This window comes from Haliotis asinina, chromosome 4 (genome assembly GCF_037392515.1).
Source record: "Haliotis asinina isolate JCU_RB_2024 chromosome 4, JCU_Hal_asi_v2, whole genome shotgun sequence".
Classification (NCBI taxonomy): Eukaryota; Metazoa; Mollusca; class Gastropoda; order Lepetellida; family Haliotidae; genus Haliotis; species Haliotis asinina.
Window position 1 is genome coordinate 11,290,314 of NC_090283.1, and position 25,962 is coordinate 11,316,275.

At 45.1% G+C, this 25,962-nt stretch overlaps 1 protein-coding gene across 1 annotated transcript; it reads right to left on the reverse strand.

The window, feature by feature from the left end:
- Window positions 1-22,423: 22,423 nt before the first annotated feature.
- Window positions 22,424-23,755, reverse strand: LOC137280765 (uncharacterized protein F54H12.2-like). Its single transcript, XM_067811978.1, has one exon. It carries the CDS (start codon window positions 23,753-23,755, stop codon window positions 22,424-22,426), a length of 1,332 nt encoding a protein of 443 aa, XP_067668079.1.
- Window positions 23,756-25,962: the final 2,207 nt, after the last annotated feature.

The following is a 25,962-nucleotide window of genomic DNA, read 5'->3' on the forward strand; positions in this document are numbered from 1 at the left end:
TGACTCATACGCTGGTTCCCAGCTCCCTTTGCGCGTTGTCCGCTTGCACCACAGCTACATTTTCATTGGGATATCACAGACGGGACCCAGATTGAGCTGTTCTGCTCACACCGAGACTACTAAACTGGTTCCCGGTTCCGTTTACACGTCATCGACGTGCACGCACAGGCGTCGTTCGTAACTACTGATCTCTTTCCGTGACCTGAAAGACGGTGCCCAGCTTATTGCCCAGCGTCATCGATTCCCCCAACCTAAAAATACAATTTACGAATTCCGACAATATAACACTTCCTGACAATATGATAGTCAACGGAAGTGATCGGGACAGCTATTACCGGAGTTTCCGTTATGAGACCTGACTGGCCCCGAGTCCCCAATGACCGCATTCATTGCGCTGGCCTAGTCAAATATCGACCACGAGAAGTAAAATTCTGACTTTAATACTGGCGTCAGCCCAGGAATTGTTCGTGGTCTTATGTGGAGGCAGGTGTCTATTCGTATCTATTCGGGAAAGGTATGGATCCAATATGGTCGACGTGTTGAGGTGACGTTGCACGTCGATGTCATGAGGACTTCCTGCTGTAGACCGTGTCTCCTCCAAGGAAGTCATATTGTGCCTTGATGATGAGTATTAGCATGTTTAAATGCAGCTTCCTTTCGCGCCATTCCTTTCAGCAAAAAGACTCTGTATGGGCGCTGATTTTCACCAAGCCGCGACTTTCACTTTGTGTTCAAGACGTGTAGGTATATCCTGCCACTTATACACACGCTAACATCAAAATTGTGCGCCCTCGATCACCACCTTCTGATAAAAATGAATGCATATTTATAATGCGCCTGTTCCACACCCTAAGTTGTGCTCACAGCGCTACAGAATATTTACACTGGAGTATTTACAGCTGAAATTATGGTTACAAGCTGAGACATAGTGGGTCTTAAGTCTGGATTTAGAAATGTCAGTTGTGTCACAGCTTTAAATGACACAAGGGAGAGAGTTCCAAAGCACAGGCGAGTACGAGAACGATCGGTATCCAAAGGATTTCAGTTTGTAGGATGGGATGACCAGTAGATCTTGTGTGATTGAGCGCAGGGGATATACTGGTGTAGGAGTTCAGACAATTAAGTAGGATGGAGCCAAACCATGGAGGCACCAGTATATCAGAGGATCTGAAAGTCAGTTCTGGCCCTAACAGGTAACCAGTGCAGTGTTCCATCACAGGTGCTATATGGGTCTTGCTGATGATCCGGGTGGAGGTGTTTTGGATCTTTTGAAGCTTATCAAGGAGGTTACAACGATGCTGTTGCAGTAGTTAAGCTTCGATGTAATAAGAGCTCGCACAAAAGCCATAGTTGCAGCAACTGTCAGATATTGCCGAATGTTACCAATGGACCTCAGGTGAAAGTAGCAGATCCTGCTCAAACGCTTGACGTGAGCATCCAGGGTTAAGGAGGAGTCGATGTGGACACCGAAGTCCTTAACAACGTCGGAGAAACTGACGTCTGCATCTGCAAATGTAAGAAGTCGGTTTTGACTTTGTTGAGTTGTTGCTTTGTACCAACGAGAACTGCTTCTGTCTTTGTGTCATTGCGTTTAAGCATATTTGTTGTCATACAGCATTTGATGTCCCTTGTACATTCAGCTATGCAGTGAAGAGATGTGGAGAGATCTGAAAGATGCAATGCTTTCAGGAGCTGGGCGTCATCAGTATAGGTATGGCGTGAAACTGTGTGGTCTGTAATAATGTTTCCAACATATCCAGTGTACAACACAAACAGAACCGGACCGAGGACTGACCACTGCGTTTCGATCCCTCCCTACCAATGACAACAGACTGCTCTCGGTCAGACAGATAAGATGTCATTCACTGGATGGCATGCCGTTCAAGTCCGCACTGTTGTTTGAACCTGGACAAGAGTCTTACTGAATGAATTATGAAATTTCAGAATAAAAGTGTTTCGTTACATAACCATTTAATCTAACAATAGCAATACATAAATTACATCGTGACGTCATTCCATTGTCTGCTCGCTCCATTATTTTTCAGGAATGGAGCGATGTGTTCCAGTTTCAATTGTACCAGCTCGCTAGTTCGTACTCCTAGAATTCCATTTGGGTTATAAAATCACCAATATTTTGAATGTAATTTAAGCTGGGTAATATCCTCGTAACTCTCCAGTCCTTAAAGGTCACATGCATCCAAAAAATAAAACATAATTAAAATACAATTATCAATTATTCATGACATATAATATACATTGCTGCTTGTGAAAAACAACAAATAAACAAAATAATAATACAATCGCGATTCAAAAGTGCAATATTTTGTACCTGGGCTTACTTCCCTCGAAACGAAGCATTCGGGAGACCGAAACCAGTCATAGCGGGTGGGGGAGCACTCAAGTGTAACGACGGCTTCAGTTCATTTGCTGATACGCCGATACATTTTGTGTACAGAAAGATGATGTGTTTGATGAGCATTCTAGAAGTATGGCGAGTCACAATAAAGTAAGATTCTTTATGGGTAACAACTTCTTTTATTGTACTTGATGCATCATTTCTGTATGGATCCATATATCGTTGTCAAACAAAATCATATGCAACAGAAGAGGTTGTTATCCATAAAGAATGTATATACAGATGTTGTAAATACATGTTCTCTGAATTTGTGTCCGATCCAATCAAAAATCATCTCTGTAGAGATTGTGAACTACTGCGCAGCTGGAAACTGTCATTCGTCCAAGTACAAAGGCCTTGAAACTGACAAGACTTTGCACCAGTTTCCGTCAGATCCAGTCATCCGAGAAATATGGATGTAGTTTGTTTGCAACCCACAGACATAAAAAAACATGTCATGTGTACAAGTTTCACACCTGCCTAATTATATAATGTGGCAGAGACGGGACTCGGGTGCACGAGGTATAGCCTGAAAGGTGTTAAGTTCAAATTCCGTGTGGTAAATGATTGAAGCTGTGTATTGCATATTGTCGTTAGCAGACAGGCAGGCAGACATATAGGTGTCAATAAACCAGAGCTTTCTCTGTGACAGAGGCTACTTACCACAATGAACAAGTTATAATCATTCACCCCTCACACGTCACCCCTCACTCCAAACCAACCCAATCCCCACCCTTAACCAAACCATATTTGGCAAACAAGGATAAGTTGAGCACCGACCTGACAATTGACCCGTATTAGCATGTTTGAGTGCCGCCGACTGGCGCTTGCCATTGTGAGCGTAGGGACCCTAGGTTGCCCCCGAATGCGATGGGTGAACCAAGTGAGAGTCTTATGAGTGTGGCGTGTGCAGATACGCGCAGAATAAATTTCATCGTCATTTAACAAAACAAATGGGTTTGCTCATTGCCTGCACTGTCTACTTCTCGCAAACGCGTTCTCTGCAACGGTCCAACTTATCCTTGTTTGCCGGTAGTTCAAGCAATGATAAAGCGAAATGGACACATTCTTCTACTGTACATTATAACCTGAGTCCCTCACGTGACGCTTGCCTGAATGCAACCTGCATCCTCCTCAAGGAGGACGTTCCTGTGTCAAATGTTACCTGTCAATAGATGGATCGATATCGGAGATGGAAAAGTCTAGTTTACGCAACCACACGTCGAAACACTAGTGGCACTGACAAGAGTCCGCAACACGATCGATTCCAGAACCTTTATCCCAAACGGAACACCGTGGGATCCATGTATATCTGTCGGAAGTGCCATGTGTCAGTTTGCATCTCATGTGATGTCACGGTTGTGGTGATGTTGACATATACTGTGCAGGTAGGATCGTGATTGTTATAATGAGCCACCATATTGATTACACCCAAATAGAAACGCACAGGTGATTTTGAAAATATCAGGCTCCTGTACCTGCGGCACGAACAATACAAATATACTGTTCTAGAAGTGTATGAAGAAATATTTGCGAAAACGTCACCGAGAAAACACGCAAAACAAACTGCACGTGAAAGTAAAAGCGAAAAGTGACATATCGGTCCCTATGAAAAGGCGAACGTTGTGTTTGAATCATACTCTTCCCATAGAGGTTCCTCATGTCATATCTTCCCACGTGACACACAATACATTAAATATGGCAAACCTGTCCTTTCTCGATGTATATGCCATTGATGTACCATTACATGACTGAGTTCCGTCTAGCAGAAAAATTTGCGCATCGCGCAGGGGAGGAGCTTTCAGTTTTCTTGACGCATACAGAAACTACCGAGGCTTTGCGAATGATCACTTTGGAAGCAATGTCGCTGATTGCACTAGCCTGAATCTGACTGCAACCAATGACGAATCCTGAACATGCGCACCATGAAGGGTGCGTGTTAGAACAGAGGTTACACGCACAGGAAGATGCTTGTAGCTCTGGATTCGCGTATTTCTGGATTTCCACTGCAAAAGAGTGTCATAAGTCATGCACCTGGAGGCTTCCGATGTTCAGACATAAACAACCTCCAGGGACATGACTTATGACGCTCTTTCGCTGTGACGATCTTTTCTTGAAAAAGCAATTTATAGTCCCGACAACACCTTATACCTAGACGCATTCAACACGGGTGGTCAAAGGTGGATAATTATAAAAATGAAACAGTAGGAACTTAAAACAAAACTGGATAGAAATCAAAATGAAACAGCAGAAACTAAAAACAAAACTCACCGAGACAGGTGCTCCTCCCTGTGACGCCATGTTTAGATGCGTGAGTTTCAGAACGCGACCGAAAAGTCACGTAAAGGAGCCGAGAAATCTCCGGGCATATTAAAATGGACTCCGTCCGTCCCTCCGTCCGTGCACATTCGTCCTTTCCGCACAAGATCAATATTGCTTCCACAAACTTTGCACATGGATTGGTCTGTTGTTGTATCGGTGCCTTTTGGTAGTTTTGAATGTTGATGCCTTTGTCTTCTTGGATATATCTATGATTTTGTGCCTACCTGATCTCTTTATTACTGAGTCTTGAGATCAGAAAACATGAAACAAAGACAGCAACAATAATAACAACAACAACAACAAAAACAAAAACAAAATAAAAAAAACCCACCAACCGAACAAAACAAAACAAAACAAACATATGACCCGGGTCCTGTGGAATAGGCATTTTATTATTTTTCGGTCCGTTTATTATGTTCCACTTCACTGAACAAACCCCCAACTCATCTTCATCTGGGGTAGTACCAGTTAGAACCTGGTCTTCACGACTTTGTCTTCAGCAAATGAACACGCAGACCACTCTGTTGCGTTGTAGCCCAATGGATAGAGTGTTGACTTGAAAACCCAGGTTTGATTCTCCATATGGATACTCAGCATGCCAGGGTTTGACCATATGTAAAGTCCACCTGTTAGGTAGTTGTCTTGGGTTTTGTTTTGTAGTTACGACGGAGCAGCAGGGAGTGTTTGGTGAATTATTGAAGGGCTGTCCTTTCGCCTTGATCCTTCCGCTTTCCGTTTGAGAGTAGACAGACGTGTATGTACTTTTTTAGCAGTGCTTGAGTCTATGATTGTTCTTGTATCGTCACAAACACAGACAGGTTGTTGGGTGGTTGTTTAACGTAACACTCAGCTACATTCCAGTCGTCAGTCCGGATATTCAAGTGATCAACATCAAGAGCATCGATTTACGCAATTTGGATGCGATGACATATATCAACCAAATCAGCGAGCCTGACCACCTGATCCCGTAACTTGCCTCTTCAAAAACAAAAACCAACCAAACCTAAACATGAACCACGACAGTCGTAGCGCTCAGATTGTTTTGTACCCAGCAGCACCCAGTTCTGTTGTATAAGAGCACCCTGTATAGAGTGAGTGAGTGAGTGAGTGAGTGAGTGAGTGAGTGGCAGTATAACAGTCATATAGCGATGAAAACAAGGTTATCAGTTTAAAAGATCCCTGTTTAGAACGAACAGCCAGGCCAGTGATTGATTCAAATGAACGAACCATGCGGGGGAAGTATTTAAAGTATTTTTAGACGGCGTGGCAAGATTTACCATTCCGAGTTGTGCTATCACGTTGATATAAGGACATTTCAGCTGTTAAATGACTTGGTTTTGAACGATGAAAAGTTTGAAATGAAGGGATGTAACTCTTACAATCCTATTAATTCATAGCTCGAGATATGTGGTGTTAGAGGCGGCCGACAAATGTCCCTCAGTTCAGCTGAAAAAGAAATGAAGTTCGTGAAGTTTCGAATGATTCGATCAGTTGGTTGCGGGTGTCGTGTGTCGGATGGGCAAATGTGGTATTGTGTTACCTATATTGTGTCCCAGAACGGTAAAGTATTACCTGTACTGTGTCCCAAGATAGCAAAGTGCTTCCTGTAATCTGTCCCAAGATTACAAACTGATGTTTGTGCCCAAGACGTCGAAGGTTTATCGCGTTACTTCTCTGATGACCCAAAGACCCTAAAGCGTGTCTTCTCCGATGGTCCAAGACCCTAACGTGTATCATATCCAATGGCCCAAAGCCTTAGAATGTGGCTTCTCTGATGGCCAAAGATCTTAAAGTGTGGCATCTCCTATGGCATAACCCATCTGTCACCCACTTATCGTCTAGAGAGCTACAGTGATGGTCTTGGGCCATCGGAGAAACCACGCTGTAAGTCATTTGAACATCGGTGAAGCCACACTCAATGGTCCACGGCCTTAGAATGTGGCTTCTCTGATGGCACAAGACCTTAAAGTGTGGCATCTCCGATGGCCCAAACTATAAAAGGGTGGCTTCGCCGATAGCCCGAGAGCTTAGAATGTGGCTTCTCCGATGGCCCAACACCCTAAAGCGTGTTTTCTCCAATGGTCCAAGACCCTAAGAGTGTAGCTTCACGGATGGCCCAAGGTCCTACAGTGTGGCATCTCCGATGTACCACCACTGTAGCTCTCTAGACGATAAATGGGTGACAGATGGGTGATCTCCTGAGACACCTCAGTTCTGACAAGGATGATATAGTGAGACATTGTCTGGGACTTGGTAGATTCAAGTGACATTATCGATCACGAGTCCGTCTTTCCTCCGCCCGAGGACATATGGTAGACTTCCGGGAGACAGCTGTAAATCAAAACCACCGTTTTCACACTTCTTCGGTCAATTTGTATTAGGGGAATGGAGAAATACTAGCGCGAGCCAGCCGATTGCTCCGATTCTGCCCATCACGGCTGTATGTAGTGGTCTGTCCCGAAAAGAATCCAGGTGAATACCGCCTTGTTCATGAAAACGTGTTTCCGGAAGTCGGAAACTGACGAAGAAGATTTGAGACATCTTTTCTCGAAAGAAAATGGAAAAAGTCGTTAAACAAGAAAATGTATTGGTATAGCAGCATGAGAATAAGAATGTGCGTGAGTGCTTGCATGCGTGTGCGTGTGTGTGCGTTGCTAGGGTCTAGGGTTGGAATGGGAGTGTCATGACAGACATTCGACATGAATATTAGATATAAACTGGGATGGGCCTGGGAGGCCGGGTTTCAAGTGATCACTGCATCCAGTGAAGATCGAACGAGGAAGTACGTGCGTTGTGGAACGCTGATGAAGACACTAATAACTGGACCGTCTGATTCAGACCACGTACATATCGCGACGTCTTATAGAAGTAGATTGACTTGTGTTCAGCTCTAAACAAACTGCTAAAGCCGATATAAACCCTCACATTTATCACTTTCATCACGGGGACAAATTACTGTTCCGCCATGTGGGATTGTTAAACCTGGGTCGGTGTTTTTGGTCATACTGTTTGATAGCACAAATACAACCACTTCACGGAAAGGATGTAATATTTTCATGATGCCCCAGATTCTGTGCATTTTGGAATGTGCATGATTAACAAGGAGCATTATTACAGTGAGATTTCTTTAATTCGAAATCCCAGAGAGCATTGATTTATCCCCGTATTTCGAAACCAGCAGTTGATAAAGTGGTCGATTTTGAATAGCGTTCATGGAAATAATTCAATACTATTTGCAAATAACGAAAGTTGAACCAACATACCAAACACACATGAAACCGAAGCAATGTAGTCAGAAACACAACACCACAGCACCATTTTAACCACTCGAGTCAGGACCAGACAATCCAGTGATTGATAAAATGAACACGAAAAGGCCAACGCTGACATTCATCCAAGTGACGAGGCGTGGTAACCCGCTAGTTTGTGCCCCCTCTTAAAGCAGGTTGTCGGGGACAGGTTTCCAATCAAGACAAGACACGAAAAGTTGTAATACATGTTGTAGGCCCTGGTACAAGAGAGTTACATACAGAGTTGTAATACATGCTGTAGGCCCTGGTACAAGAGAGTTACATACAGAGTTGTAATACATGTTGTAGACCCTGGTACAAGAGAGTTACATACAGAGTTGTAATACATGCTGTAGGCCCTGGTACAAGAGAGTTACATACAGAGTTGTAATACATGTTGTAGGCCCTGGTACAAGAGAGTTACATACAGAGTTGTAATACATGCTGTAGGCCCTGGTACAAGAGAGTTACATACAGAGTTGTAATACATGTTGTAGGCCCTGGTACAAGAGAGTTACATACAGAGTTGAAGTACATTTTATAGGACCTTATACAAGAGAGTTACAATACATGTTGTAGGGATACACATTAGGACATGATCAATTGTAAGTGCTCGTTACGACGAATAAATGCATCTTTAAAACAGAGATCTAGGTTACGTAGGTTGGATTCATGATTAGGTGTTAATATACCATCTGTCAGTGATGGTTTCGACAGACAATGTTCTGGGATATACGTGTAACGTAAATCTTTAGAAAATGGACAGTCAATGGTAAAACCCCACGTACTTCATCTTATAGTGTCCAATCTTAACTCCTACTTGGCACAAACAAGGCTGATCTACAGGATCTTATATTCTCCCTGTTAAAGCAATGGCCCACCGAGAACAAACTTCTTGTTTCTAAGTTAGTGTTTCAACTCACAAAATGACTTTTCTGACTTTTCCATCTCGACATTTATCAAATCTGTACAAGTGTTATTAACGTAAAAATGTCGAAAACAAACTACGCCGTTTATTTCGCCGTGATCGCAGTCGATATTCTGGAAGCGGAAATATTTGAAAACTTTTTACTGTTAAGGGACTGTTTTTCACTGTTGGATGACTATGTCCTGGGTGATATCATTGTATCGACGCAATACGTGCTTTAAGTTTTGATTAAAAAATGTTTAAAAAATAAATTATGTTTTAGTTAGATAATTACTGCCTATGAGGTTTGCTCCCAACTTTCACTCAACGTGGTTGTAATTGTTGTATGAAAAATTCGTTAAAGATGGCGCGAGTAATTCGACCGATGATTCAAAACCATCGTCCAATGATAAGGCCAATTAGCTTGAGCCTGTCCGCCGCCAAGAATACGGCGCAATAATACAGGCGAAAGTGAGAAGGTCACGCGGGTCACGTGGTATCAACATTTTGCTAATTGCCCATGACCAGTGATTGCGCACATCAAAAGAGGTCCCAGAAACACGAGGAAATCAAATAGCGTTTTATTCTAATTCAAGAAAGGATAGGTTTATAATGTGTTGTAGTGAGACGACTTGTCGCCGTAGTTTGGCTTCGACTCTATACGATGAAAGAAAGTCTCGGCGGCAGTGTTCACAGCGACGCCAATTTTAAAATAGAACCTCTGATTTCAACTTTGACATGGACGGTTAAACATCAAAGCGCATTCCGGCGCTTGATTGGTAAAATCTTGATTTCTCTATTTCTCATATCCGAGAAGTTAATTTAGTTGTTTTGCTGCCAAATGAGTAATTAGAAAAGTTGTTTCGATTTAGGTATTTGTTTATCTAAGTCGATGTGAGAGACAGCAACTTCAAAGACTTTAAGGCATGTGTGTATGTGTGTGTGTGTGTGTGTGAGAGAGAGAGAGAGTGAGAGAGAGAGAGAAAGAGAGAGAGAAAGGGAGAGAGAGGGTGACAAAGCGTATGGGTAGGTGAGTGTGTGAGTGCTTTCAACTGTTTTTACCTGGACGCATATCTGTATGCTTGTGTGTGTGCCTGTATTTGCGGTTATGCGCGTGTGAGAGATTGTGTATGTATGTACGTGCGTGGGTGCGTGCATGTATGCATATGTAGGTATGGACGGATGAGCATATGAATGGATGGGCGTATGGATGGATGGACGGGCCTATGGAGGGATGGAGGCGTGTAATGATGCATAAATACACAGACATGTGGTATAATACACAATACGTACCAACGGTTTATTTACTGATAAACGTATCATATATAGAAATTATCAATCAGTGTCAGCGAAGTTTTGCCGAGGATCGATGTCTGCAAAATATCGGTTCAATAGAGCTTAATGGGGAGGAAAACCCGACATAACGCAGGCCTCAGATGTTTAAGATCCTGTTCAAACCCACAATCACGGGTATGGTGTAATAATCGTAGAAATATAAGATTAACGAACGAACAAATTAGGTTTCCTGATATGCTCAAGGAACGAAATTGTTGTGTTGAGTTGCGTCCCTTGAACACCCCGGCCGATGACATCTACGCCTCAGATGACTTCCGCATACGTACCCCTCTCCGCCACAGTCAGCATCGCCTGGTAGAGTGCAGAGTGGGTCGGAGCATGAACATTGATCAAAGCACTGGGATACGATGACATGTATCAACCTCAGCCAACATTCGATGAATATGCCATTGAAATACCTCGCCCTTATGGCAGACATTATCGAGTGATTGACATAAGAAAATTTTGAATATAGTCTCCCGAAGACAGACACTGCCCCTTTAAGAGACCCCCGCCATGGCCACTTCGGAAGTGGTGCTTGTATGCCCCGTGTGTCAGAGAGTATTCCGTCTTAAGCATGAGTTTTTCCCAAACTGGCGCTGCAGGTTTATTGCGAACCATTAGATCCAATATTTACCTTGCCCGTAATCTAAAAGCATCGCCCCGGCTCCGCAGTTATCAAACTGACGCCAAACCGTTGTTCTCGCTTTTTATTCGAATAAGTCCCGAAGGCGAAGCTATTCGTTTGTCTGAATACATCGTTTCGTAAACTTACCAACAAACCATGGCATATGTTCCATGTTAACGAAATCACGAATTTGCTACATACCCATAAACCAGCAGTGGTATATATACTGTTCTTGCAGAACTAAATGCCAAGCATTTACTCCAGAGAGACTTAATTACATGGATGATATATACATATGTAAAGATCTTTTTTTTTGCTGGTTTCTGTAATATTGTTTATTTCGTGGCGGCATGGCCCAGAGTATGGCTATTCCGTTATCCTCCCATGTTTATGAGGACCCAGTTAAAGACCTAGTACCGCAAGTGGGACCGAGTATTCCCTTGACGGAAACGTGTTTTGGAACATTCGTTCACACAACGTCTTGGTTCGCCTGCGACCTTGACATTTCCCGTGAGTCATTGGGTGGAATTTTATTAGACAATTTACGAGACATCTCGGATTCCCATAGTTAGACTGATGTCTGTTAGGGAATGACAGTTTGATATTATCTAACTGAGAAGGCCATAACATTCTTTGAGCACATGTAGTTATGAAAGTTCATAAGTAACTGGTAATTGATGTTTACTCCAAATTCAACAGTGTGGTACTCAGAGTTGAAACAGCAAACTGCTTGTTTTTCTAACTTATGTCGTCGCAAAAGTACTCTTTGTAGTCTACGACCCACATCGACACATACACTCATACTCTCACAGGCAGTTATTACCAATTAACATGCGTATCACTTCTTTGTCGTCTCTGAGGTCCGCGCGCTTGAGCCAATCAAATCCCTCTCACGTCACAAAAAGGGAACAGGTATTTTAATGAACTCAACTTATAGGAGAGACGACGGCACATTAACTTCAGTTCTTGTAGACGGTGCCAGCACTTCAACGAGACGGTTTCAGTCTATAACGTCCACTGAGCGACCCTAGCTCAATGGTTTTGTGCCAACACAATGACTCCAATAATGAAATCTCTTCGCTTTGATTTATATTTCGTCTCGACGTGACCGTTCGCCTCATGGCTCCGCGCCCCGACATGTTAGCAGCGTCGTCGCAATAGTAAGACAGATTCTTCTCCAACACAAACAAATATGCTGAACATCCTAATTAAACCAACGCCTCAGGTGCTAAAGGTGCCGCCGGATAAGAATCCGTCGCATATTCTCTGATCGTTTTTTTGTGATTGCTTAACAGTCAGTTGTTTCAAACTCGGTATTTTATCATCTTATCACGAGCAGACACTTCTTGCTTACAGGATCGAGGTATGATAGAATGTAGTTAGGTTTCTGTAGACAATACTCTGCAATCACTGGGAGGTATAATGTTGGTAGATATGGCTTTGTGGAATCAATGACGTAGAATTACTGTGGAGATGGTTTTGTTATCTTCTAGTAGTATGACAAACGTGATCCCAAACCCAAGGAGGTAAACATAAGGTAGCTTTACCACAAGTTATGGAATATGGGTCGATTCGAGGCTTTAAACCCAAATCGGTAACACGTAGGCGGATATACCCTCTAACCTCCCGGGTAGCCTAGTGGGTAAAGAGATCGGTCGTCACGCCGAAAACGCAAGTTCAATTCCGCATATGGTTACAATGTGTAAAGCGTATTTCTGGTATTCTCCGTCGTGATATTGCTGGAATATTACTTAAAGCGACGTAAAACCAATTTCATTTATTCCAGGTAAACATATGTAGGTAGATATGATCAGTTGACAACTGGGCGGTAGAATGTAGGTAAATATTATCAGTTAACGCCAGGAAAGGTAGAATGTAGGTAAATATGATCAGTTAACTCCCAGAAGGTAGAATGAGGGTAAGTATGACCAGTTGACGCCCGGGAGGTAGAATGTAGGTAAATGTGACCAGTTAACACGTGAAAGGTAGAATGAGGGTAAATATGATCAGCTGACCTCCGGGAGGTAGAATGTAGGTAAACGTGACCAGTTAACACGTGAAAGGTAGAATGAGGGTAAATATGACCAGTAAACGCCCGGAAGGTAGAATGCGGGTAAATATGACCAGTTAACACGTGAAAGGTAGAATGAGGATAAATCTGACCAGTAAACGCCCGGAAGGTAGAATGTGGGTAAATATGACCAGTTAACACGTGAAAGGTAGAATGACTGTAAATATGACCAGTTAACGCCCTTAGAATGTAAGAAGATATTGCCCCGTAACCTCCAGATGTTGGCAAGAGGTAAATGTGTCCATTCAGTTTCCAAGAGATAGACGTTACGTGGACTGAGAATGGACTTATAATAGCCACTTGTAGAATATAGGCAGATATGGGTCTTTGTCCCTCAGTAGGGAGAATGATCCTTTAACATCTAAGAGTTTGAATGAAGGAGGATTGTTCATGTAATCTTACACGGTAAGGCGTGGGCTGATGGAAGCTTTTTACACCCTCGTGACAGAAAGTAGTATATGTGATCTTAAACACCAAGGATTAGAGTATATGTATGTGTTACCCTTTCACCCCCAAGAGACAGAATGTAGACAAATTTGTCATTTTAAACTGCAGGCGGTACTATGTATTACCGAGAGGTAGATCGATCATGATCCGAGCTGCTGAAACAGTCCTTGCTGGTGGCAGGCAAGTGGCGGGATCGGGTGGTCAGACTCGTTCACCTGGCTCACATTTGTCATCGTTTTCCACTGCGATGGCCATGATGTCGATCACTGGATTGCTTATTCCCGATCGACACTGTACATAATAATATTGTCATAGTATAGCTTGGGTATTGCTGAATGTAGTGTTAAACAACAAGCAAACACCGTTCAGAAAGCAGAATAAAAGCTGGTATGAGCCTTTTACCTCCAAAGGATAGAATAGAGGCAGATATGACCCCTTAACGCCCAAAGATAGACTAGAGGCAGATATGAGCCTTTACCGCCCAAAATTAGAATAGAGGCAGACATGAGCCTTTAACCTCCAAAGACAGAAAAAAGTCAGACATGACCCTTTAACGCCCAAAGATAGAAAAAGGCAGATATGAGCCTATAACGTCCAAAGATAGACTAGAGGCAGATATGAGCCTTTAACTTCCAAAGATAGGAAAGAGGCAAATATGATCCTTTAATGTTCAGAAGGTACAATAGAAGCAGATGTGACCCTTTAGCGCCCAAAGATAGAATACAGGCAGATTAAAACCCTTTAACGCCCAAAGCTAGAATACAGGCAGATTAAAACCCTTTAACGCCCAAAGATAGAATGCAGGCAGATTAAAACCCTTTAACGCCCAAAGCTAGAATGCAGGCAGATTAAAACCCTTTAACGCCCAAAGCTAGAATACAGGCAGATTAAAACCCTTTAACGCCCAAAGCTAGAATACAGGCAGATTAAAACCCTTTAACGCCCAAAGATAGAATGCAGGCAGATTAAAACCCTTTAACGCCCAAAGCTAGAATGCAGGCAGATTAAAACCTTTTAACGCCCAAAGCTAGAATGCAGGCAGATTAAAACCCTTTAACGCGTCTTTAAGCAATACTCTAATGATGTGACGGAGTGATTCAAATAACCGAGTCTGCACCACACCATCCTGTGATTGACATGAGCAACGATGCACGTAATCAGGATACGATGACGAGCGTGATTCTGGCCCTGGTACTCGCCTTATAACAAACTCTTACCTCGTTCACGAAATCGCCATCCTTCTCCTGACGGTTTGGCAGTGCGTTAATTAACGGGATTACTTATCATAAACAGTTATATTCCAGATATACACCGTCGCCTAATAACTAATCTAGTCTGGGTCACTTTGATCAGTGAGTCAAAGCGTAAGCATGTCATGAAAATATTACATTATAATCAGCTAACCCACTGTGATTGACCTCTTCATTCCGTTCTGGCAACGAGAATGTGTTGGGTGAGTGAGTTTAGTTTTAAGAGGCTTTTCTCAATATTCCAACAGTACCACGGCAGGGGACACCGGGAATGGGTTTACATTAAACCCATGTAGGAAGTCGAACCCAAGTCTTCGTCAGGATCAGCGAACGTTTTAACCCCTAGGCTACCCCACCACCTTTGCATGTGTTAGACCCTTGTTCACTGAATAGGTTGGAGATGCGTTAAGAAAACGGGATGAGCCCAGTAACTGTGGCGAGTTAAGAAATATTAACAGGAACATTGCAGTTGTAACTATGGCGAACAGGTATAAGGTCAGGACCAGTCAAATTACGGGTCGATAGTGTGAACATCGAAACCACAGTGCAGCATTTTGTCTTAAACAGATGTCATTTGTTTCGGCTGATATAGCTACAGCTGTTCGTTCTGAGAGTTGGATCTGGCGCATGATGTTCTAATGTGAACCCAATCCAGGCCAAATATTGTCGAAAAAGTCTGAATTTGATCTCCAAGACGGAACAACGCAAAAGTTTATATAAAGACCTGTGTCTATTGCAGTATCTGGGTCTAAAAGCTGCTGCTATTTATGCTGCAAGGTATGTACGTGATGCACATTAGTTGAAATGTTTTGTCATTATGGAGCCATTTTCGTGGAGACATACACTTCCAATGGCTGCTTTAATCTAACGCACTCGTCAGACATTTGCCCCAGGATCTCATCTTGATTTATTCTTGACAGCCGCAAATCTGCAACACTATCAGCAGCCGATAGACTCATGTACTACAAGAGATCGACACTGGTTGTTTTTTCTTGTCATTTCCCTATCGCAAGAGCTATTTATCATCATAATCACTACTCCCTGCACTGTAATCACGCGGCTCCTATCTCACAGGTAAGTAACATCGCTGTTGGGAGCTTGTTATCCTCACGTTGGCCAGGTAACCTGAAACGATGTTTCTGATTGGCGACGAAATGGCGAGCCTGCGTGATATACGGCGGGAAAAGTCATTGAAGCAGAGGGGACAAATTGTTTGATCCGCCAGGTTCACGGGACAAAGGAGGAGGTTGACAAATACGATCCTTTCTGATAACACGTCATTAAGTAGCCCTATCTCTGAAACCAGATATTGTGCGATATATCACAATGATTGCTCCCCGAGACTCCTCGACGAAATGAACGCTCCCTCAATGGGCGATCAGCGACAGGGGAGACCCTCGCGGTTTCTTATCACAGATAGAGACTCACTCCGATGAGTCGGCAACGCTGTGGAGAGACAGGCTAATTGAAAACTAAGTACCTGTGTATCCGTCCCTTGTCGTGGGATTATTTATGGCAGGGTCGGAGCAGATGACTTATTGTTAAAGGCCCGGCAGTCTGCCATGACTGCCCTTAAACCCCCATGTTATTTTAAAATCATTAAGACAGTGATAATTCACTTGAAGTAACGTTAAATGCTTTCACGACCACTAGAGTGCATAAAATCTGATTTATGTGTTTGAATATGATTTATGAGTGTTTATAGTTGAAGAGCGTTTATTCTTTTTTGATAGGGGCCATTCACATGGCTTGTGATGACTGTGATGGAAGTGAGGTTTTGTTAAAACATTTCAGCTCGTTTGTTGTGACTTGAAACTGTAAGAATGACTACAAGGCAAAACACGCTTGACAGCATGATCACCAGTTTTGTAACGATAATGTATATATACTTGTGCTGACGTTACACATGGGTCAGTAGCACATACCCCACCAATATACTATCACCACCTCGATGTGCCTCGAAACCAGTTATTTCCAAGTCAAGGTCAAGGTCAAGGTCAAGAACACATTTTTCTTATACGTCATTATACTTAAAAGCTAGGCACTTTCTTGACAACACGTTCATCACTTGTGCATCGATACTGTGTGTGCTTATACCGAAGTCCACCACCACATCGATGGTGCTGCGAATCCATTGCTATTCCCAGTTGAGACAAGGTCAAGGACACAGTTTGCACGATCACACTCTCTACTTCGCAAGGGGCGATGCCCTACTTGTACCGTCTTCAAGCCCACCAATCTCTGATTAGTATCCTTTCTTATGCTTAAGTCAGAGCAGTGAAGATCCGGGTTAGAACTGGTCTTCAGTAACCAATGTTTGTCGTAAGAGGCGACTAACGGGACCGGGTGGTGAGACTCGCTGACTTGGTTGACACATGTCATCGTATCCCATCTCCGTAGACTGATGCTCATGCTGTTGATCATTGGATTGTCTGGTCCAGACTCGATCATTCACAGACCTCCGCCATACAGCCGAGATATTGCTGAGTGCGGCGCAAAGCTAGACCCACTATGCTTACGACAAACCAATCTCAAGGGCGCACTTTACACAGTCTCACCATTTCCATCACATCTGGAACCGATTTTGTTTCTGCGAATCTGATTCCGTTTCAGATATGGGTTTTCTATTCTATCTTTTACAAGTTGATTAGAAATGATATTGTCAAAGATATCGCTATTTTGGCTGCATGTTAAGAGTTTTATAACAATATGAAACATCCCGGATGTTTCCTAGCAACGATTGAGAACAACACAGAATGTGCTTGCATCATGTACTTGCCTTTATAGCCGACGGCATAACAATGTCGTCCCTCTACTTGTGTCTCATCACTATTTAGCCCTATCTCGAGTCTATTGAATTTTGCACCAGGGCTTAGATTTTCTAAGCTCTCTTAGCACTAAGATAGTCATAAGTGTCATGCGTTATATTTTGGCGATAAGAGAGCTTCGAACATGTAGGTCCAGTTTTTTCACGGTTAGTTTTAGTGCCGTGTCAGGGAAATGGGAGCTGGAAGCGGGTCTTCGTTTGGTAATGTAAACTGTTAATAGTGTGTTCAATATTACATGGAGATATAAATTGACGGAAATGTAAATACACCAAGTTTGTTATTTTATGTAACAGAAAATTAGAATGAAGCTGTTTTAACCCTCATTTCTGTAGAATACTAGAAGTGAGTGAGTGAGTGAGTGGGGTTTAGCAATAAAACAGAAAGGAATGATGTCGTTGTCATGACCGCAGCTTCCTGTGGTTGTATTGGTGACTATGGAGATAACAGTGACTGGGTTTAGCTTTACGCCGATTTTAGCAATACCGCAGCAATATCACGCCCAGTCTAAGTAAACTTAGTCTCAGTGTATTTCGTTACACTCCACCACTGAGTCTAACAAACCTAGGTCGCGTCAGGTCCAATCAAAGGCGAGACGGTTAAATAGATTTAACCAATCAGACAAGGGCTACTACACTGACCCAAAAAAGAAACGCATAGCTGAAATCTCATTTTTAAAGTAGATTTTTTCGGAAAATATGGAATGGAATGACAATTAATGTAAATATTAAGTGTTTTTATAGTCAATACAACCAAAACAGACAAACAAACACAACCTCTGGTGATTATTCGCCACACCACAGCACCTTGAAAACGCTTTGTATAATCTGCACGTGGGAAAATCTGAAAGCATTATGCACGTGCAAATGCAGGATCTCAATCTTGATTATGATGGCTATAAAAGGGGACAGGTCCTGTTGCGATTCATTCTTCGAATTTCTTTCTATGCAACGCGAAAAATGCCAAGGTTAAATGAAGAAAACAGAAATAGAGCCATTGGACGTCTGGAAGCTGGGGAAAGTCAGTCATCAGTTGCCAGACGTCTGAATGTGAGGCAGAGCACGATTTCCCGTCTCTGGCAACGATACACGCAACACAACTCGACCAGAGACCGTCCAAGGAGTGGGAGACCAAGGGCGACAACTCCAGCACAAGACCGCTACATCCGGGTGCTTCATCTGCGTAATCGGGCCGTCACTGCTACGTATACCGCTGATCACGTTCCTGGGCTGCGTAGAGTCTCTCCACAAACCATCAGGAATCGCCTAAGAGAGCATGGAATTCGACCTATGCGACCTCATGCAGGACCTGTTCTGCATCCCCATCACCGTCGTGCACGTCTTCGTGCAGGAACGTTCGGGCATGGAACCTCTTGAATTGGAGGAGGATCTGGTTCAGCGATGAGTCACGTTTTCTGCTGTACAGACATGATGGAAGGATGCGTGTTTACAGACGTCGAAATGAGAGATATGCTCGACAGTGCGTTCGTGAGGTCAACAGACACGGTGGTAAGGTGTAATGATGTGGGGAGGCATATCTATGAACGGCAGGACACAGTTGGTGCATGTGCAAGGCAATCTCAATGCTGTACGCTACCGGGATGAAATTCTGAACCGTCATGTTGTTCCTACAATTGACGCTAGAAGGGAAATTTTCCAGCACGACAATGCAAGACCGCACACAGCACGCATTACCACGGATTTCCTTGCCAACAACAACATTACAGTTCTTCCATGGCCCTCAAAATCGCCGGATTTGAACCCAATTGAACATTTATGGGACCAATTGGGTAAACGTTTACGACGTCGACAGCCGCAGCCACAGACACGTCTACAGTTGGTGAATGCTTTGCGAGATGAGTGGAGAAGAATCCCACAAAGGCGGATACGACGTGTTATACAGTCAATGCCCAGGCGATGCAGAGCAGTGATTGATGCCCGTGGTGGTCACACCAGATACTGACTTTCTCACTATGCCATGGAAAATAGAGACGCTTAATACCACTGTGAATGATTGTATATGTCTTGACACACATTTGTTAATAACCGTGTGAATTATCATTGCTCAAGTTCCATTACTTTTTGTGCAATTTAAGTTAATAAATCATCTCTCATAACATTGGATTTTCACCTATGCGTTTCTTTTTTGGGACAGTGTATTTAGGGATCGGAGGGACTTTCAAAATATTCAGGTCACTGACACAGATCTCTCTACAAACAAAAATCTGCAGTATATAGGGTTTGGGGTTTCTGTTGACATGGTTACCATTAGCTAATATTTCCGTAGGGTGACATCCTTGAATATTGCCCAAAACACCATTTTCAGCGACTGTTTACTCACCGTTGTCATGGTTGTACGTACGCAGTGTGCATCTCCTGGAAGCTAGCGTACGCTAAATAGCATTCGGAATCGTTCGGGTACGAATCTTTTCGAGATAAAAAGTTCATAAGGTATGTGCGAATGTCCACTTTCGCGATTTGGTAAGCTGTGTTTTCATTGGTCAATCTCAAAGGTTACCTGACGCGACCTCCCATAAGGTTTTGTTAGACTCAGTAGTGAAGTGTAACGAAAAGTACTGAGGATAAGTTTACTTAGACTGCATCACACCGGGGAACTAGAAATGGGCTTAACACATTAGTAGTGAACAGCGTCTCTCTGGGGTCTTTTTCAAGATGGCGGCACTTCCGGTCACGTGACCCGCATGGTGACGTCATTCGATTGTTCTCGGATGACGTCATGAGTTGGTGTGTACGGGGGTGTGACGTGGTCGTTAGCAACGGGGGTGTTGCTAAGCAACGGTGGTTTGTGCACGATCTCGCGTGATCTCGCGTGATCTCGCGAGAAGGAAACGTGTTTCAAGATGGCGGCAGACGGACGGCACGGGACGGGACGAGGGAAGGGAAGGGAAGGGAAGGGAAGGAGAGGGGGAGAGAGGTGGGAGAGAGGGGGAGGAGGGAAGAGTGAGTGGAACGACGGCGACGGCGATGGGATGGGATGCATCGTGTTTCATGCAGTCTTTAGGGAGCATGTGGGTGGCCCTGAAAAGGGCCGTGAGGTGTGGATGCTTCACAGTCAGCATCGGCAGATGAGTTGGAGTCCTCGGAAAACATATTTGCCGGGACAAATGTCATCGTGGAGGGATTGTGTTCCTTTGGGGACACCCCCACCACAATAGAGACATACGTAAAACTTGGCTGTGGGGACGACATCGAATCGATCGGATGGACGGGCTTTCAGACAGGTAGGGCACATGATGAATCGCCATTGGTCTGCTAATTCTTGTAATGGCACCATTTCCGTGTTGGCTGTTTTCTTGGCTGTAGTGCCTGTTCTCGCGGTGGTTGTTGTTGTTGTTGGTGGTGGTGGTCGCGCTGTCGTGCCAGCTCCCGTCGTTCCGTCGTCGTTGTCGTCGCCACCGTCTTCAATCTTGATGGTCGGTTCTAGTGGTGGTGAGGGTGTGGTGGTGGTGGTAGGAATGAGGGGCGTTGTCCCTTCTTTCTCTTCTTCTTCCTTCTTCGGGCTGCACCGGAGACACTGTTTTCGTCCACAGTTTCTTCGGTAAGGGGTTGGTCGATCCATTTTCACTTTACGTGTATCCATATCTTCGTCACACACGGAGTCGGCGATATGTGAGGGTGACTAGTCATGGCCACGTTTATATAACCTCGACGACGTCACAGCCGTGACGTCGTGCTTGCACGTGAGATCGTGACGTCATCATGGCGCGTGAGGTCATGACGTCATGGTCGTGAGGTGTTGTCTTGTGATTGGTTGAGTTCTGTTATATAAGATGAGGAGAAGGACGACAGCGGACAACCATGGAAGAAAACTGGGATCTAGAACTGATCTCCGTGGAGACACCCCCACCATCGCGAGCGCCCATCCCTCCACCACCACCGGCTTTTCCATCATGGCGACACTTGCCAGCTTGGCAGTGTTGCCAATGCCAGGGAGGGTTGCCCGTGTATTGCAAGGGCACAGATGACTACAGCGGGACTTTTCAATGCGTGTATTGCGGCATGGTGTTGAAAGATACTTATCATCGCCGGCTGACTCACGGGGCCAAGTGCCCCGTGAAAACCAAGATAACCATTCACCCGTGCCAGTGCATGATGCCGCCCCTGTGGTCGTTGTGATCACCACAACGAAAAAAAAACCGGCCCTTTTCAGGGCCATCCAACTTTCTCTAAAGAATGCTTTCATGCTATGACAATCATAACAAGGCATGTGTGTTGGTTTTTTCAACGTTTTATTTCCCCCGCTAACAAGAACCATGGTGACAAAAGAGTCAGGATTAGGGGCGTCCCTGATCTTTTGTTTACAAACGGTAGGAACTCGAACATGAAGAGAACATCATAACATCAGAACCATAAGAACAACATGTTTGACAGGGCTGTGGATCCTGGACGTCGTTGTTGTTGTTGTCTGGTAGGCGTGTGAGTTGAAACCAGCGTTTCACACGTTCTTCATTGACGAGGGTGTTGAAGGGATCAAACTGTTCCATCACGTCGTCGAAAGTCCATCCACGGGCACGATGAGCCAGGACAAACAGGCAGTACATTCCGCAAGAGCTACTGAACCAGGGTTGAAGTGAATTCACATTCCACCGCTGTGCGAGCCATCCTGTGTAGGCCATGACATGCCGAACGTCCGGATGCAGTTGGTAGGGATCACTTATAGAATACCTTGGTCCATAGTAGTGGGTAGGGACGCCATAACTGTCAAAGTACTCAAAGACACCCGGTGCTGGACGATACACGCACACCCAGTGTTGTCCCGGGAGATGACTGGGGTCCGTGTTGACGATGTAAGCTTTAGGATAAGGTCCGTGTCGTTCACTTAGCACGGTGATGGCAAAGTGATCTCGGGCAAAAGTCCCTTGGTAAAGGGGTCGCAGCAGGGGGTCCTGTTGGACGTAGGCGTTCAAGTCCTTGGTCGTCAGTCCATCCATCCTTAGACCATCAGAGCGTTGCGGAACCGATCAATTTCCAACACGCTTTCGTATTCCTCGTAGCAGACGAGGGTGACCGGACGTGGTAAGGGTTCTGCAAACTGGAGTTCGAGTCCCAACTTGCCCGTGTGTCGTGGGTAGTTATGACCTTCGTCTGCTCCCAGATCTGCCGTCAAGTCCACCACCCACAGGGTGAATCCGTTCCTGAACTCGTCTAGGGTGAGGTTGCAGGGATGTTCTTGCCACAGGTGTCCCGTGTTGCGAAACAGGTTCATGTACAACTGTTTGAGCGAACCACTGTTGTTCTGAAAGTCACTTTTGATTTCTGTGCCATGCACTTCCTGGCCATTGAGTTTCAGTTTGAGACTGGTCACGTTGTTGTGTTTGAAATGGAAGGGGTTCTTTTCCTTGCTACCGACAAAAGCATCGTTGTCCACCAGTCCCAACACCACGCGTTTGGGCAGTTGTCCTCCCACCAGTTGATCTTTGTGGAAATCGCGCCCTCCTCCTGGAATGTCGTGAGCCGTGACTTGGACTCGGGTCAAAGGATATTTGGCCGTGACTCCTGGTGACATGTGTTTCACGTGCTGTTCCCGTATGGCAGGATCGATGTTGACTTGGCGTACGTAAAACTCGGCTTTGGTCAGTTCAAATCGACATTCCACATCTCCAGCACTCATCAAGTAGAAATCACTCGGGCTCCGAATCAGTTCTAGTTTCATGGGGACGCCATCCACCAGGTACCGGTCTTGGAGAAACTGGTCACAGTGGAGACGTCCTGTCAGTTCCACTTCTCGGGTGGGTAAAATGACCCGCCGTCGTGCGACGAGTCCTGCATTGACATTCTGAGCGACGGCATTGAAGTCATCCATTTTTCCAGCTTCATCGGTGTACCATCCTGGGCACTGGAGATGCGTCCCTTTGGCTGCCTTCCCATAACTCAGTAACGTTTCCAAATAGGCTCGGTAGGGATAGGTTCCCATGGAGGGGGTGATTTCCAACTGGTTGTGTCCCACTTGCACACGCACTTCTCGAAAGAGGGAATGCATCATGTTGTTCACCGTGGACATGACGAGTTGGTCATCCCCATCATGAGTGGCATCCGTGCCATCGGTATTCTTGATTTTGAGGCAGATGCGAAGGTAACACTGATTCAAATGGATGTACGCATTCACAGGGTTGGCAATGTTAAACTGGAGGGGACCCGCCACCGAAGGGGGTGCCAGAGGACTGTATCGAATCCACTGACCCTCTTGAACTGACGTCACCACAGGGGGAACCGAAAAGAGATCCAACTGTGACTTGACACATTCACAAGCATCCCGGCGCATCATATTGACAGGTCTGCCCAACAGGTCTGCCCAACAGGTCTGCCCAACAGGTCTTGACAGGTTCGTGTCTGGTGTTGAACTGACCCTTGTTCATGGGAATGATCCTTTTTTATGTCAAGTCCAATGTCACAAAGTTCCATGACGACTCAAAACAAAGCTTGACGTTTTTGTTGTTGTTTCTTCTTCTTCTTCTTCTTTATGGGACCAGATGACGGATTTCGTTTTCTTTTGTGTGCCGGTGATGACTGTGACTGCAAGGTGGTCAGTAAGGCCTGTTTTCCATGATGTTTCAAACTGTCCCGTACACTACGACGTCCAGAACGAATATCTTGCACTAAGCCTGGCAGCATCTTCACACCGGTTTTGAGAGCCGATTTTTCCACCGTCTTCAGCATGGAGAGGGCTGAATGGCCCAAGCTTCCCAAGATGTTTCCGAGACCTCTCCCGCGTTGATGAATGCGACCTCGGTACGCGGCTAAACCTCGTCCTTGTTGTTGTAGGCCACCCAAGCAGGTGCTGCACCGGTGTCGGATACACTGATGTCCTACCATGTCAGTACGTGCCCAGACGACGGGGACGGAAATGGAGTGTCACGATGGTCTTCCCACTCTGGAATGGCACGGGTCGTCCTATGTCATCCATTAAATAGATTTGAATGGCATCTGTGGTTCCCTGACGCAATCCCATGTAGCGTACATGCTGGGGAGTTTTCATCACGACGCTGTCTTCCATCATTCGACGAGATACGGGAACATACATCAGTAAGGGAGCCATGGTATCCCCAACAATTTGATCTTCTACCACATCCGAGTAGACGTACACCGTATCAAAGCCAGCCAGATGGTCGGCTTCCTGTTCCCCCACCACAAGAGGACGGTCAAACACACTCACTTGGACAGGGTAAGTGGAGACTTGACTTATTTCCTCTGCTTCGTCGACCACGGGGAGTTGCATGAATCCGAGCATGCGTACCAAGGAAACAGGCAACACCAGTTGCGTGGTGTAGGCAGACCTAATGGCATCGTGGTCTGGTTGGGTGGCTGTTTTGCAGGAAGAACCCGAGATGGCCCTGCACATGTCTTTCGGTGTGGGAGCATAAAAGTTGACGTGCGTTGGGCCGCGCATTTCAAATCGGAGTTCTTCCTTGGGGTAGTTCACGGTGACGGTGTAACGACCTCTGGCATCCGCCTGGTACACATTAGCTGTATGCTTTTCCAACAATCGTGCACAGGCACGCTGAAGCAGGATGTTCAGTCTCTGGACCAGTTCTCGAGCGGAATACACGCCTTCGGGAATGATCACCTTTTCGCTGACGGCTCGTATGATGCCTGGGTTCTCTTCGATCACGGTCTCATCCGGTGCTCCTGAACTGTAAATCCTGGTCAAGCGTTCCAAGTTCACGCGAAGCACAAACCAGTTGAAGGGGTACGACACGTTGTACCACGTCATGGGAAAATGAAGTTCACTGACGCCCACTTCCCACTCTTGACGATTCACTTGAATGGGAAAGGGGAGTTTGACTTCGTAATGGTTCACCTTGTTGTCGGGATGAACATCCATGGACGCATCGCTGGGTAAGGTGACGTAAAAGTCCCGCTTGGAGGAAAACAAGGACATGGCCATCCTTGCGCTTAGGGAACCAGACTGGACACGGAGGGAGTCGAAGATGCGGTAGCGGCAGCAGGAGCAGGAGCAGAAGAAGAAGTCAACGATGACGGCGACGATGATACCAACGTGGGTTGTGGGAGCAAGTATCCCAACGAACTGGCCAACAACGCTGTCCACAACTGTTTCTCACCGTGGTCCAATGCCAACTGAACCATGCTCATGACGACCACGCCATATATCAGCAACACTTGGGAGAAAAACACCACTTCACTGCGTGGCAAGTCCATGCCAAAACAACACCAACGTGAGGAGGAGGAGGAGGAGGAAGCCTTGTTGTTGTTCTCCTTGCACCTGAGCCTGGGTTCGCTCTGCATGATTGGGCAGGGAGTATGACCCAAATGACGGTGACAGAGGGATGCCACCCTTATTTAAAAGACCAAATGAGCCGCAGGGATCCATGAATCGAAGCTGGCCGGGTAACCTGACCACCTCACTAACACTTCGTCCTTCTTTTGACGCCGTCGACGTTTCAAGACCTGATCGACTTTGTACACGTCATCCGTTTTCTGAATGGGTTGTAGTTCCTCGGGGTAAAAGGTGCC

Excerpts from the sequence above, each read along its gene's own strand:
- LOC137280765 (XM_067811978.1), bottom strand. The coding sequence starts at position 23,755 with ATGATGCGCCGGGATGCTTGTGAATGTGTCAAGTCACAGTTGGATCTC.